General features: G+C 40.7%; 1 protein-coding gene across 1 annotated transcript in view; it reads left to right on the forward strand.

Annotated features, from left to right (window-relative positions):
• Positions 1 to 11,307, forward strand: part of usp43b (ubiquitin specific peptidase 43b) — a 63,212-nt gene extending 51,905 nt beyond the window's left edge. Inside the window, exons 11-16 of the mRNA XM_054607394.1 lie at positions 61 to 190; positions 4,258 to 4,573; positions 5,549 to 5,707; positions 7,196 to 7,369; positions 8,164 to 9,264; positions 9,639 to 11,307. Of these exons, the coding sequence (XP_054463369.1) occupies positions 61 to 190; positions 4,258 to 4,573; positions 5,549 to 5,707; positions 7,196 to 7,369; positions 8,164 to 9,264; positions 9,639 to 9,649 (1,891 nt within the window). The 3' untranslated portion in view covers positions 9,650 to 11,307. The remainder of the gene's footprint in view (positions 1 to 60; positions 191 to 4,257; positions 4,574 to 5,548; positions 5,708 to 7,195; positions 7,370 to 8,163; positions 9,265 to 9,638) is intronic.
• Positions 11,308 to 14,356: the final 3,049 nt, after the last annotated feature.

The following is a 14,356-nucleotide window of genomic DNA, read 5'->3' on the forward strand; positions in this document are numbered from 1 at the left end:
TGTTAACCTGACTTGAAACTGCAGTATTTTATAACCACCTCGTTGTGTCCTGGGCTGCAGCCTGTTCGGTAACATTCAGGAGGAGGTGGTGAAGGATGCGGACAGCGTGAGGAACCAGCAGCAGCAGCACGTCCAGCAGTACAGCTGCACGTTAGACGAGTGCTTCCAGCTCTACACCAAAGAGGAACAGGTAGTCTGTCTGTGGTCAAAGAACAAACTGTTTCTCTTTGTATTTAACACAATTATGATAGTGATGACAGATTTTGACATACCGCAGCAGCTCTTATGATTGATAAGACATTTAAAAAAAAATGTTTGAACAGCAAAAGTTTGTGATAGTTGTATATTTACACGTTTAACATAGATAAATTATGTCAAATTTAAAAATAACACGAAACATTCAAGAATACATAAGATCTTTAGTTGATTGAAGCTTGGATTTGTTACCAGTAGATTCAATTTTTTCTAAACTTGAATTTATCTATAACACTTTATTTTTAAAATATGTTAGTTTAATTCAATACTAATGATAACCACAGTTGATATGGCATGTTTGACACTTTCCATCAAACTAAAATATTAAGGTATCAATACATACACAAACAATACATCATATAAACAAATCATAAAATTTAAATGAAGAGTTATTTATGACAGTTTGTAATGTTTCTCTATGATCGGTACCATGATGAATTTTTGTCTACTAGCACACATCAGTATATGAAATACAGGGGGTCTTGGGGGTCTGAGACCCTTTGGATTGACTCTTGAGGCCCACTGAAATCCTCAACAGCAACATTTTGGGGGGTCTCTGGAAAAATATATTTGTCACTTGCAATTGTCACTAAAACAGCCCTTTAAAAGCTCACTAGCCCAGCAGCATTCATTATTCAAACTGCAAAACATTTGTTCACAAATAGGAATACATTGTTGTTATGTGTTTCGTTATTTACTACCAATGAATACCTGGTTGTTTCTGGTAAAGCCTTCTTTCATGAGTGGCAGTGTTACCCCGTACATCTTGAGAAGCAGTGGATTGTCAAGTTGTACAGCAGTGGGTATTTTTTTGCCTCGGCGGTGATGCATATTGACAGTTGGTGGCTGTAAAGCAAGCAATGTGACAGTAAAAGAGGAGACAACGATGAAAACTGAACAAAAAGAACAAAGCAGGTTCTAAAACAATTTTATTTTGAAAAATCTGTGCAGTAGTTTTAGGAGGTACGCAAGACTTTTAGCATGTTTGTTTGACCTTAAGGACGCAGTAAGGGGTTTGGTGAGACATGCTAAAGGCACAAAAAAAATCTGTTTGGGGAAAATAGATATATCTACATGGACAAGTTAAAGTTGGCTAAATGTTTGGCCAAGATGCACATATACAATAGATAAGTCAATGAGAGCTTAATTTGACTGATGAATGCAGTTAAAATTAAAGTATTTTTCTGTTCAACAACATGTTGAGTACGCTCTGCTCTGGCTGCATTGTGAGCAGTAACAGACAGAGTTAGACAGGTTTTGAGTAGGATGTTACCATCGTGGAGGGTTCAACATGAACAGCTGTCATGTCAAACAGTCCATTTTCTTCAGTGCTGCTCATCAAGAATCAGACAGCCAGCATTGTTGCATCATGTAAATTTTTGGTTAGTTTTCAACAGCCTTTATAGTTTTTCTTTCTATTTATGCAGATATTATGTGAACTTGTTTCCAATTTATAGTTTCCAGTCCTTTTGTAAATAGTTAATATCCTTGTCTCAAAAAATCTTTATACACAAAAAATCAACCCAACCTGGACCGAACCGCCATGGATTTCTAATAGTAACTGCTTCTCAAAAAAAATAAAATGAATGAAGAACTATGTAGCCAATTAAGTCATTATTATAAATACAGTATAGAATCAACAATGTATACAGTAAAATAGAGCCTATTTCAGTTCTCTTTACCAACTTGCAGCTCAGCCAAACTATAGTAGACCTTAACGTATCGCTGTTGAGTTTTTTTGTTATCAGTACTTTGGCCACATGTAATAACACAAACCTTATGTCCTGTCATGCCATCTATCTTCCTTCCTTCCTTCCTTCCTTCTCTGCTGCTGCTTGTGTGTGATTGGCTGTGATTCCGCTGCTGTGGTTACCTTGTTTCACCACCCAGTGGAGCTGCAGGCTCAAGCAACGCCCTGCAGACAGTCTGCACTCAGTCCAGGCTGACCAGTGTTGCTCTAAATGGGCCAACAAATCAACATTTTTAGTCCAGATGAAAACAAACACAGCTGTTTGTAGTTTGCCCCTTATTTATGGATGATAACTTAAGTTGGCTAATTTAAGAATCCCAGACTTATTAATAAAGTCCATCATTAATATTGCAATCCCAATATTAGCATTTCTCTCACAACCTGTGGGTCATCAGAAGGAACACTTTGGCACATTGGTGAGACTACTGCCAAAATAAGTTGCTGTGTGTCATTCTGTCTATTGAAGCCTTAAAAGATGAAGAGATAATATAATAATTATCGTATCTCTTGTCCATTTTTTGTAACGTTTAAGTCCAGACGTCACCTTCGCTCCCACACAAATACTCCCACACACACACACACACACACACACACACACACACACACACACACACACACACACACACACACACACACACATACATACATACACAAACACATACACTTACATTAAGCCTCAGAGGCAAAGAAGAACGGGAAAATGTTCAGCACTTCATTGTAAAGTTTACAGTCACATTGTTCACACCGCTCTAACACTAATGCAACCAAACCCTTTAAACACATCTCAGGATTAACTATTGAACCAGAACACAACTGAACCAGGGACACAATGATAACATTTCTATATGGATCACTATTGCTTTTTGAGTGTCTTTTATTTATTTAATCATTTAGCATGAAAATCATCTCTTGCAATACACCTGGGAAAGAATATTTTTGCTTTCCTGATCCTGGGATGTTCGGCATGCAATGATCATGTGGCTGGTGATAAATAAACATTTCTCTTGTTGCCCTAAGAGGCTGAGGAATGGAGAGTAAGTTATAAGGAGAAGTGAAACTACTGTCTGTGTAAACCACTCTGACTGGAAGAGATGGTTATGAAACATCCCAGACTATTACAAAACGTTCTGGCTGAGCAGTGTGATACCCCTATAATTGGAGCACACTCTCCGGTCCCCCTTTTGAAAATGGGAACCACCACCCCGGTCTGCCACTCCACAGGCACCGTACCCGACTTCCACGCGATAGTGAAGAGACGTGTCAGCCAAGACAGCCCAACAATTTCCAGAGCCTTTAGCATCTCCGGTCGAATCTCATCCACTCCTGGCGCCTTGCCGCTGAAGAGCTTTTTAACTACCTCAACGACCTCTGCCAGGCATATGGACGAGTCTTCCCCTGAGTCTTCAGACTCTGCCTCTTCCAAAGAGGACGAGTTGGTCGGGTTCAGGAGTTCCTCAAAGGCAACTCCGGAAAAGGATTAAATCCAGCCCCTCTCCAGGAGTTTGGTTCCAGAACCAGTGCTATGCATGGAGGTGAGCCCAACTATATCTAGCTGGTACCGCTCCACCTCCCGCACCACCTCTGGTTCCTTCCCCGCCAGAGAGGTGACATTCCACATCCCTAGAGCTAGTCTGCGATGCCGGGGGTCAGCACACCCAGGTTCCCGCCCCTGACTGCTGCCCGGCTCACAATGCACCCGACCCCAATGCCTATCCCTGCAGGTGGTGTCTAATATGTTTTATTATTGTATAATAAAACATATTATACAATAAAATAAAATAAAAAATGTACAGTATATCCACATGGGGGGGCTGGTCAGCATGATGACAGACTGTGGTCTTCGCTGTTGTTGTACAGTCTGATGGCAGTGGGCACAAATGAGCGTCTGAAGCTCCGTCCTGCTCTTTGGTAGAATCAGCCGATGACTGAATGAGCTGCCCAGCTGCCACAGTTCCTCATGGAGAGGGTGAGAGGGATTGTCCAGGATGGCTCTGAGTTTGGCCTTCATCCTCCTCTCACCCACTGACTCCAGACTGTCCAGCTCCAGACCCACCACAGAGCTGGCTTTCCTCACCATTTACAAGAATAGGATAACATGGAATAAGAAATACTGATAGTGATTTATCTGGAAGAGTTGGAGTAGAAGAGAGTTTTTTGAGGCTTTGTCAGGGTGGTAACAGGCAGAGACCATTCTGTTGACTGCATCTTTGTGTCTTCTTTTTTCCCCCTCCTCCCCCTCTCTCCCCCACCAGCTTGCCCCGGACGACGCCTGGAAGTGTCCCCACTGCAAGCAGATGCAGCAGGGCATGGTGAAGATGAGCCTGTGGACGCTCCCGGACATCCTCATCCTCCACCTGAAGCGCTTCAGGCAGGTGGGGGAGCGGAGGAACAAGCTCACCACGTTTGTACATTTCCCCCTGGCGGGCCTGGACATGACACCGCACATGGTGAGCCGCGGCCACGGCGCCCATCAGCCCCGACGACCTGACCCGGCTCCCCCCGACTTCCTCTACGACCTGTATGCCGTGTGCAACCACCATGGAGGAATGCACGGCGGACATTACACAGGTCTGAATAACTACCACCTTCTGAGGAAAAAGCTGTAGTAGTAATAGCAATAGTTTTATTAACATGGCATCTTTCAGAAGAGTTACAAAGTGTTTAAATACTAGGAATAAAAAGTAAATAAATAACGAAACGTAAAGGATAAAATCAGATGACAACAAATTAAAAAGAAAAATGTTATAAGCCTGGCAGCAGGTTTTTCTATCAGCTGTAGTCCAACAGGTTTAGAGTGCCTTGGTCTTAGTTAAATGTCTCATATAGATAAATCTGTGCTACTGCAACACTTTATTTGAGTTAGAGTATCAAGATACAGCTGAGTCAACAAGGCCACCTAAACCACAATCTTCTATTTTCAACTTTATCAAATAAGGCACTCTAGTAGAAGATAGCAGAGAGAGTGCTATGGGCTGCCTGAAGCAATCCCATAACCACCGTGTCAGTGAGAGCCTACAGTTAACATCCCTGCCTCTCGTTTCCATGGGAGCCTGGCCAAAAACACTCTGTGTGAAAGAATGTAAAAACAAAAAAATCTATGAAAAACACAAGCACCTTCTTTATGTAACAGTTATCTACATGGATGCTCGTTGGAGCTTTTCTGTGGGGAATTTGGTCCCTCCACCATAAAAACTATGTGACGAACAAAAATAATTGTGAAATGTTACGCTTGTGCTATACATCATGATGTCACTAAAATTGTCAAAACAAATTTTTTTAGACATCCAGCTCTTAATTTCAGCAATGTATAACATAAATCAGGACACAATGTGGTACCAGGCTTTATGAGGTCATACAGTTCTCCATCATCTGCATAAAAATGGAGGCATGGCCGTCAAAAACCCAATCAGGTTGCATTCAAAACCAAGTTGGAAGGAAGGCAGAACCTTAAAAATCTTTTTACAATTATCTTTGCCAAATTGATCTGAATCAGTGGTGCTCTAACATTTTCTGCAATTTACTCCATGGTTATTGTGATTGCAGCCTTCTGCAGGAACTCGGTGGACGGCCAGTGGTACAGCTATGATGACAGCAGTGCCGAGCCGGTGCCTGAAGCGGAGGTGTGCACACGTGGAGCCTACATCCTCTTCTATCAGAGGAGGCACACCATACCCCCTTGGTCTGCCAGTTCCTCAGTCACCGGTTAGTCCTTTCAAATCCTCTGCAGCGCCTCACATCCTTTTGACAAAATACAGAAATAATGAAGGTACCGTGGGAGTATCGGTACACCTCACACCATCATTATTCACAGATTGGCTTCCACAATTGTTATTTTTCCCTCTGTATTTGCAGTATGTTGAATTTGCTGATTCAGCAGCCACAGTGTGCATTTTCATTGCAGTGTCAATTTTGTGAAGTAAAACTATGACGAAATATGTTCGTTAACGACCTTTTTTTTTCCCATGACTGAGACAATGACATGATGTTACTGACTTCATTAAACACTAATGGTGACGATAACAAACATCCAATGTTGTTGACAAAAAAATGTCTAATATGTTTAAGAAAAAAACGTTTATCTTTATTTTCGCCTCCTTCCACCTTCTCTCTCGACCCCTCTCTCTCTGTCTCAATCACAATGACTTCAATCCGTCTCTGTCCTTCTTGGCTCAGTCCTGTATCATGCCTAAAGTTGCAGGGGCCGGTTCAGGTTGTGGATTTTTGCATGTTGGGTGGGCGGATTGTCTCTCATAACGGGCCGTGTGGCCGTGTGGAAGAGCCTCGTAAAACTCTGTTTAAACTCAACAATAACTAAATAAAAACTTGCCCAAACCCTCTTCTCTTCGTTCCAACAATTTGGTCCAAATAAACCAGAGTTATCAAGTTAGATTTGAAAATGTGCTCTCTACACACTGTTTGTTTTAGTTTTTATTTATAGTATACACGGAGCAGCTGCATTTGATTCTTTATTAGAAGAGTGATCAAAATAGTTTCTAGTGATTTATGAATAGTATTTTTTTATTGAGATGTCCATCACTACAAAGCTGCGTTCTTAATCAAACCTTTATTTTTCATCAGATAATGACAAGATAAAATCTTATGTAAAATGAGACTGAAATGACAAAATGATTGTTTTGGCTGGACTGACTGAATATAATCTGATGAAAAAGGACATTTGACACAGGATTAAGACTAAATTAAACTAATTAACTAATTAACTTTAACTAATTAATAACTAATTAACTATGAAAGAGCAAACATTTTGACTAAAAGTTGACTAAAATGTAATGACTTTTTGATAACTAAAACTGGACTAAAACGTTTTGAGTTGTCAAAGACTCAAATGTGACTAAAACTAATAAGACTAAATCTGAAATAGTTGCCAAAATTTACACAGTTTCATTGTTATGCCAATAAACAAAGATGGTAAGGGTGGTTTTCAATGGTGGCAATGAAAAAGTTCACCATTTCTTGTACAGAAGAGCTCAATTTCATGGCTTTAGTCGTATGAGGGGGTTCACAGATGAGTGTAAATACTGATTACATCCTATTCTCACATAGATTTAATTTCGGTGGATCTCACCGTGACTTTTTGCTGTGGGAAGCCTTCTATGTCTCTGCACATGGCTTGTGTTTGAATATATGAATATGCAAAAACACACAAACAGTCCTCTTATCTGCTTTTTGCAGGTTCCACCAGCTCATCCACCTCTGACCACTGGCTGGTCCGGCTGGCAGGGGGCAGTAAGAGGGGCAGCGTGGTGTCAGGAGGACCCGTACCTGGACCTCCGGGGCCCATTCAGGCCCCAGAGTCCCCTGAGCTGCCAGTGTTTGGTAACGAAACCCCCAAAACAGTACAAACAAGTAGGTATCTGGAGTAGCAAGTATGTTTCAGTTGTCTTGACACTGCTTAATACAAAAAGAAATCACTAAAGTTGTGTTTAATGAGAAGTAAGTGTAGTATGAAATGGTCTGTTTGAATCAGAAGTAACTTATACCAGCTCTGAGGAGTCGTTAGGAGAGTGAAGGGGCTGATATCAATGAAAAATAAATAAAACATACAAGCAGTAATGCTGGATGAAATGCTGCATCATTTCCTGCAAATCTGTCCTGTGTGTGAAAATAATTCCGTGCAGAAATGGGGGATTCCGCCATTTACAATGAAAACTACTATCTAGAGAGGTAGTTACAGAGTGTAAATGCATTGAAAGAATATTGCTGAAACTGTTTTATTTAGATAACATAGATTATTCATTTCAGGTAAATCTTAAGGATAATGACTTTAAATTGTCTTGAATAAGAAATAAGACCACCATATTATATACTTTAGGTCTTGACATATGTATTTCTACCATGTTGTATCCTACAATACTACATTTAAGTCCAAATGTGTTCTACATTAATCTAAACTAGATGGGGTTTTTTGGGATCAATATTAATTTAAATGTTTTTAAGTTGTAAATAAAAACAAAAATAAAAAAAATATTTCATCCTGAACATTTAATATTTTCATGCTTTTGTATTTAATGTATTAGCATACACACATACCAATATTCCTATGGCTGTCAATGACATGAAATACATTTTTAAACATACTTAAAGCATACCCTGGTAGTATATCTGTAGGTAGTAGAAACGTGTGGTGTCTTTTCCTCTAGATGGGTTTGAAGCCAAGCCGTTTGTCCGTGGGAGCCAAGGCAGGACTGTGAGCATGAGGTCACCAACTAAGCCCAAGGAGACTCTGAGCAAAGTTCTGCCACTGCGGTGGTCCTTTGGCTCCAAGGACCGCGTTAGACACCCAGCCCAGACACAGCCTGGGGAGCTGGTGGAGTACCTGGAGTCTGGGCGCCGCCCACGATGCACCAAAGACCCTATCATAACGCTGGTGGCTACCCCACCACAAAGGAACGCCCGGGGAAGAGCCTTTGAAGGAGGACAGGACTGCAGCTCACCGAGTGGCAGCAGTCTCAGTTACACAGACAGACCCAGCTCCGACACTTGTTACTCCCCCAAAATACCAGAGGGACAGAGCAGAGCTTGTGTGGAGAGAAACATGAGCCAGGGAGTCGGTAACAGGGACGACGGTTCTCTGAGGCAGAGGTCATCTAAGAGAGCAAGGCAGGACCACGGCAGGACCCTGGACCTCCAGCTTCAGCTTCAGAGAGGGGCCCTTCTGTTGGGTCACATCAGCCACAGCGCACCTCAGAGCAGAGATTCCACATTGAGGAGGACCAAGGCCCAGACAGGGGTGACTTTCAGGAAAGACTTGTTACAGACGGCCGTCCAACCTGAGGACACGAGGGGGCAGAGGGGACAAGAGGGCCGCAGCCACGACAGCCTCCTGTCATTTTTCAAACCCGGTTTCATGAAGAAAGACATTACCGGGTCGCCAATCAAGGGGCACGACCAGCGTATGAACGGCCACGGGCACCTGGGGAAACTGGCGAGCAGCAATTTAGCCAAACTGTCCCTCTCCAATGGAACGCTGACCACGGCGGCCGCTGTCGTCCCGAGCTGTGACGCCCATAACTGCAAAGTACAGCTGGTCAACGGGAAGGCCGGGGTTCATGACCCTGTGGACATAAAGCGCGCTCACAGCTCCAGTAACATCCAGACGAGGCTAGATTTGACATTTCGCAGGTGTGCCTCCCTGCAGAGGAACGGAGAAATAGTGCCCCCCCCGGCCCACCGCGTCCTGCTGTCAGACAAGCCGAGCTACGCCACTCTGCAGCGCACCCGATACAGTACCACGTCCCTGGGTAGGCACAGACCGGTCCCCGAGTCCTTTTCATAAAATAGGTTATTATGCTGGAAACTCAGTTATGAGATCTTTTTCCTGTTTGGCTGTTGTCAAAAACAAATGGGAACAAACTACAGCACAGGGTTCAAGGTTTGCTTCTGCTGTCAGCAAGTCTAGCACATCAACTTTGAGTTTAACTCTGGTAAACAAATAAATACTGACGATGTAAACAGATATTTGATTAGGATGCTTCCCTGCTGCTGATATCAGTCATGCAGTAACTAAGTGGAAGGCAGTCAGGTTGTTTTATTACCATCATTAATGTGCATCCAAGTGATTACTGTCAGTGACTGATTACCATGTGACTGATGGCTTTGTATTTTATTTTTTAAGTGCCTCTGTGACAGCCCTGAATGACTGTTGAACACCAGGACTTCTCTGCTGATTTCTACGCTCCACCCCCATGGAAGCTCCCAGCAGGAGGCATCGCTGGAGACAAAGTACATCCTCCCGCTCCCCTTCATAGTGCTGTTATAAGTTCTTACCTGTGTGTGTCTTAAACTAAATCTATGCAGAGTTGGATTTACTGAGGAGGAACACTGCTGTAATGTGTTTTTTGTTTTTACGAAGCAGTCTACTGGTAACAAGTGGTTTTATTTTTGGAGTTCATTATTAACGGTTGAACGGATGAGGGTGATTTGGTAAATTTAGTGTATCATACATTCATAAAACCTTCATCTGTTACATGGGCTAAAACATGTCAAATTGTAAACACTGCGAAACATAACATCTGCACTGTAAATCAGCTGCTAGAACAACATACATCATTTGCTTTGTCATGTATTGCCTATCAAGTAATATATGAATGCACTTTGTTTTTTTGTTTTTTTATCCATATTTGTCTACATGATAAGAGTTTAACGGATAAGTGACATTGCTATTGAAGGGACAATTACACTGCAGCAAAAATCTGAATTAGAATTATAATTTTTTCAGATTATTATTTATTATTCAATTCACCTAAAATTTGCAACCAGCAGATAACTAATCAGTGGGAGAGGTGTGTGGATGGCACAAGATAATCTCCTAAATAATACATGTTAACTATAAATTGACAAATGAAAGTCCTTCCCCTTGAAAATACCTTTTTCCTCTGGTTTTTGTTCGTGTTTGTTCTGAGGATGGATGAAGAGATTTTGGCTGATCATCAAACAATAGGTGAGGCTGTTCAGACTAAAAAGGAACACAGCCGCCACAGAAGCTTGCAGAGAAATACAAAAATTGGGGTTCTGTGTTTCCACCTCTTCTGAGCGAGAACGTGAATTTCTGTCTCTTTCATTGAAGACGAATTAGAAGTCTTACTGATAAAGTGCCAACGATAACAGGACCAGCTTCAAAAGCATGGCTCAGTTTTCTCTTTCAGGTCTGAGCAGAGGATTCACATTGTGTCCACACACACACACACACACACACACACACACACACACACACACACACACACAGAATCATTCTTTCTCTGCATACACAGGGATGTAATGAGTCCTAGTGATAATCATGCTCTGCCACATTCACATAAACTGTAATAAAGTAGGCAGCACAGATAGTCAGCAGTTTATGCTCCTCTGTATTTGATTCACAGTCATCAGACATCCTCACTGTTTCTATCACTGGGGATTATAAGGGATTGTAAAGAGTCCAGAGTGTTTTCCTCCACTGTAACCGTGTCCACGTCTCATGTTGCGTCATTTTACATCACTGTTTAACAACACTCTTTACCAAAATGAAATGATAGGAAAATAAAGGATGTTTCTGAGACATTACTTGGGGAGAAATGGCTAGATTATATTTTATTATTAACTTTTTTAAAAGTCTACATTTTGTACCTGTAATTATGTAATTTAAGTACCAGATTAAAACTGTATGTTTCAGGCTCCTGTACAAGGTCAGACTAATACATGCTGTCAGTGGGGTTTGAATTGGACACGACACACAGAAGTCCTCGTACTGGACTGTCTATAATATCCGCTTCATGCACTGCAAGTTTTATGGATTGCAAATTAAACACAGCTTTTCTCACAAATGAACTGAGTGTAAGCTGAATGATTTATCACCACAGTGTGGGCCCGTGCCTCTCATTCTTATCTCTGGCTCACATCATGCAGAGATGTTTTTAGTTTTTTTTTAGGATTCAAGGCAGGTTTGCTTCCTCTGAGCTGTGGGATTCTCTGATAAATTCAAGCAACGTATCGGCTGGAGTAGCAGCTCAGATGAAGGCTTTGTTTGCGTCAAAGACTTTGAGATGAGGCTAGACTACCGGGGAGTTCTGCAAAGCTCCTCAGAATTATACTCGTCTGTCACACATGAATGTGATTGGATCAATATGAACATTTCCCAAACATACCTCTCTTTCCTTCTTATTCTATTAGCCTATTACATACTGTGCATTGATCGCTCATAGAATTAAAGGGAGCAGTGATTCCAGTCTTTACTATTTACAAATCATGTCCCACTTTTAATCATCGGCAGCTATAGTTTGTTTAACTTCACAAATCAGCTGTCTGTGTGCAGTGCAGTGACTATTCAGTGATCCATTCTGTCATCAATATGCCCACTCATGATCACCATCATGATGTATGAACACTTTACACTAAGTACTGTAAGTACTCTTAAGTACTGTATAATGGTCTGTAGGTTGTTGCTGACATATTTAGCTATTAGTTCAATATATATATTATGACTATAATGTCTGCCATAACATCACTTATCGAGCCTCCAATCAGGGTGATTTAAAAGAACATCCTTTAATATGCAAATGTATGCAGCCAACTGCTCCAGATCTGATCAGATCATCTACTGTATCGAGGAGGACCTGCTGTTCAAGTAAGTACTTCCTGTTATGAACCCTTTTCCAGTTACTGTGGTTACAGGAACGTGTCTGCTTCATACACAAACATATGCCCTGTGTCCCACATGTTGCTCCAACACGGCCCATTATCTGTTTTTGGTTGTTATAACATGAGGCAGCAGGAGGTCCAGGCTCCTAGTGACATTTGCAGAGAACCTTTCAGAATAATGGAAGCTAACAGCAATATGTTATCACCACGTTGAGTATCTTTGACGCTCCCTTTGATGTCAGAGGAAAGAGCATTCAGGGGCTGGTATGTTCCTGAAATATTAATTTAGGGGCCCATTTAATATTATCTTTTATGAAACACAAATGTTTATTTCATAATGACGAAGGCTACTCTTTCATTCTGCATTGTGACTTCAAAGAACGTGTCACTCCTGTTAATTGCTGAAAGCCCATTTCTCGGTATTGCAGCTTTGTTAGCTGAGTTCCTTGAGTTCTCTCTTCACTGTAATATCTTTCTCATTCCATCTAAGCATGATGGATGGGTGAATAGAATCATTCACATAACTGTAACTATCTGACGTCAATGTCGCTTTCTTTTTCTGTAATTGAAGGACTTCTGCTTTCACAGGAAATTTAGGATTCTAATAATCAGACTGGAAACACGTACAGAAGACTAACTTCAGGTATCTCCAAAGACGAGAGTTGTTACTTGTAAGTAATGCACGTGTGATTTCTATTTAGATAGGCCATGAGTAAAATGCCTCAATTATTCATCAGGCCTCCTCGTCTGTTTACGCTTGTACATTAATAATCACATCAGAGTGTCGGTGTGACAGGGTAGTTGCGCTTCTAATTATTTAGTTGTTTGTTAAGAAGCACAGCACTTGAATAAATCAGATGTTTATGGTACTCTCAACAGCTAAAGCATAAATGCTTATATTTAATTTGTTTGTGTGGAAACACTTCTTTTTTGAATAGTTTTGTTAATGTATTTGTATATACTGTTAATAAATAGTTTGACATTTGGGAAATACGCTTATTCACTTTGTTTGATGAAAAGATTGATATCATTCTCTCCTCTGTGTGTGTTAAATTTGAAGCCACTGCCAGAGGCTAATTAGCATAGCTAACTAGCTAACATAGGAAACTAGCCTGGCCTAGCAGCACATCTAAAGTTCATGAATAAATACATTATCTTCTTTGTTCAATCCTTAAAGCAGTATCAAGCTTCAACTAACTCTTAGCGGGAAAGGGAAAAAAAGGCTATTTCCGGCAAATATGAAGCTAGAGCTAGCAGCCAGTTAGCTTAGTTTAGCAAGATTATATTAACAAATTATATTTTTTTGTTCAATCCCTACGAAAATCAAAGTGTGAAAACAACAGTTTGCGGTTTCTGGTGGGGTAATGTGTCAAGACTATTTAGTGTTATAACATATTAACATGGTCATTAGCTTAGCATAACAGTCAACATGAACCCTTGTAAAGGAAGGATTAAAAAAAATGTTAATTAGCAATCTAGAGGTGCAAATTACTCAAGGATGAACTGGTTACATTATAGTGGGCAAAGGTCAAGGTCACTGTGACATCATGTCCAAACCCATTCATGTGAAAAGGATAAATGCCATGATGTCAGTGAATGAGTCATTACTCCAGCATCCTAGGGTAAAAAAAATGTGGCCCCTTATTTCCAGTTTTTATTCTAAACTACTTACTGGCTCGTATATACTAGTATATACTAGTATATATTGACCACACAGACATGACAGTGGCATCGAATAAATTCTCGCCAAGAAATTGTTGTGTAATTGTTTGTTTTGTTGAAATTAGAAACCTTGAAAACAATATGAAATAACAAGAAATTAAGCATATTTACCAGTTTATTTATGTATTGTTATTTATTACACTGCAATTTGTTACAAGCAAAGTCTTTGTTTTCTGAAAGTTTTGGGGTGTATTTAGACTTCTTGCCATTTCCTACAACACCTGTTGCTAGAACAATAAGAATTGTAAATCTTTTCTAAATTGAAAAATGCCTCATGCGAGCTGAACAATACTGCTCCGAAAATAAAAGAAAGAGACTGTTATATTATATTGAAAGTCCACTGGAGGGCAATGATTTGAATTCATCATCTAGTCATCTTTTTAAAATTGAAAATTGAACATCCACATATAATTTTCTATGGAACACAGCCTGATATCAATATCCATAATGGCTCGGATTACACACACTATGAATACAGTCAGCGTGATACCACAG

Source organism: Anoplopoma fimbria, chromosome 11, assembly GCF_027596085.1.
Source record: "Anoplopoma fimbria isolate UVic2021 breed Golden Eagle Sablefish chromosome 11, Afim_UVic_2022, whole genome shotgun sequence".
Lineage (NCBI taxonomy): Eukaryota > Metazoa > Chordata > Actinopteri > Perciformes > Anoplopomatidae > Anoplopoma > Anoplopoma fimbria.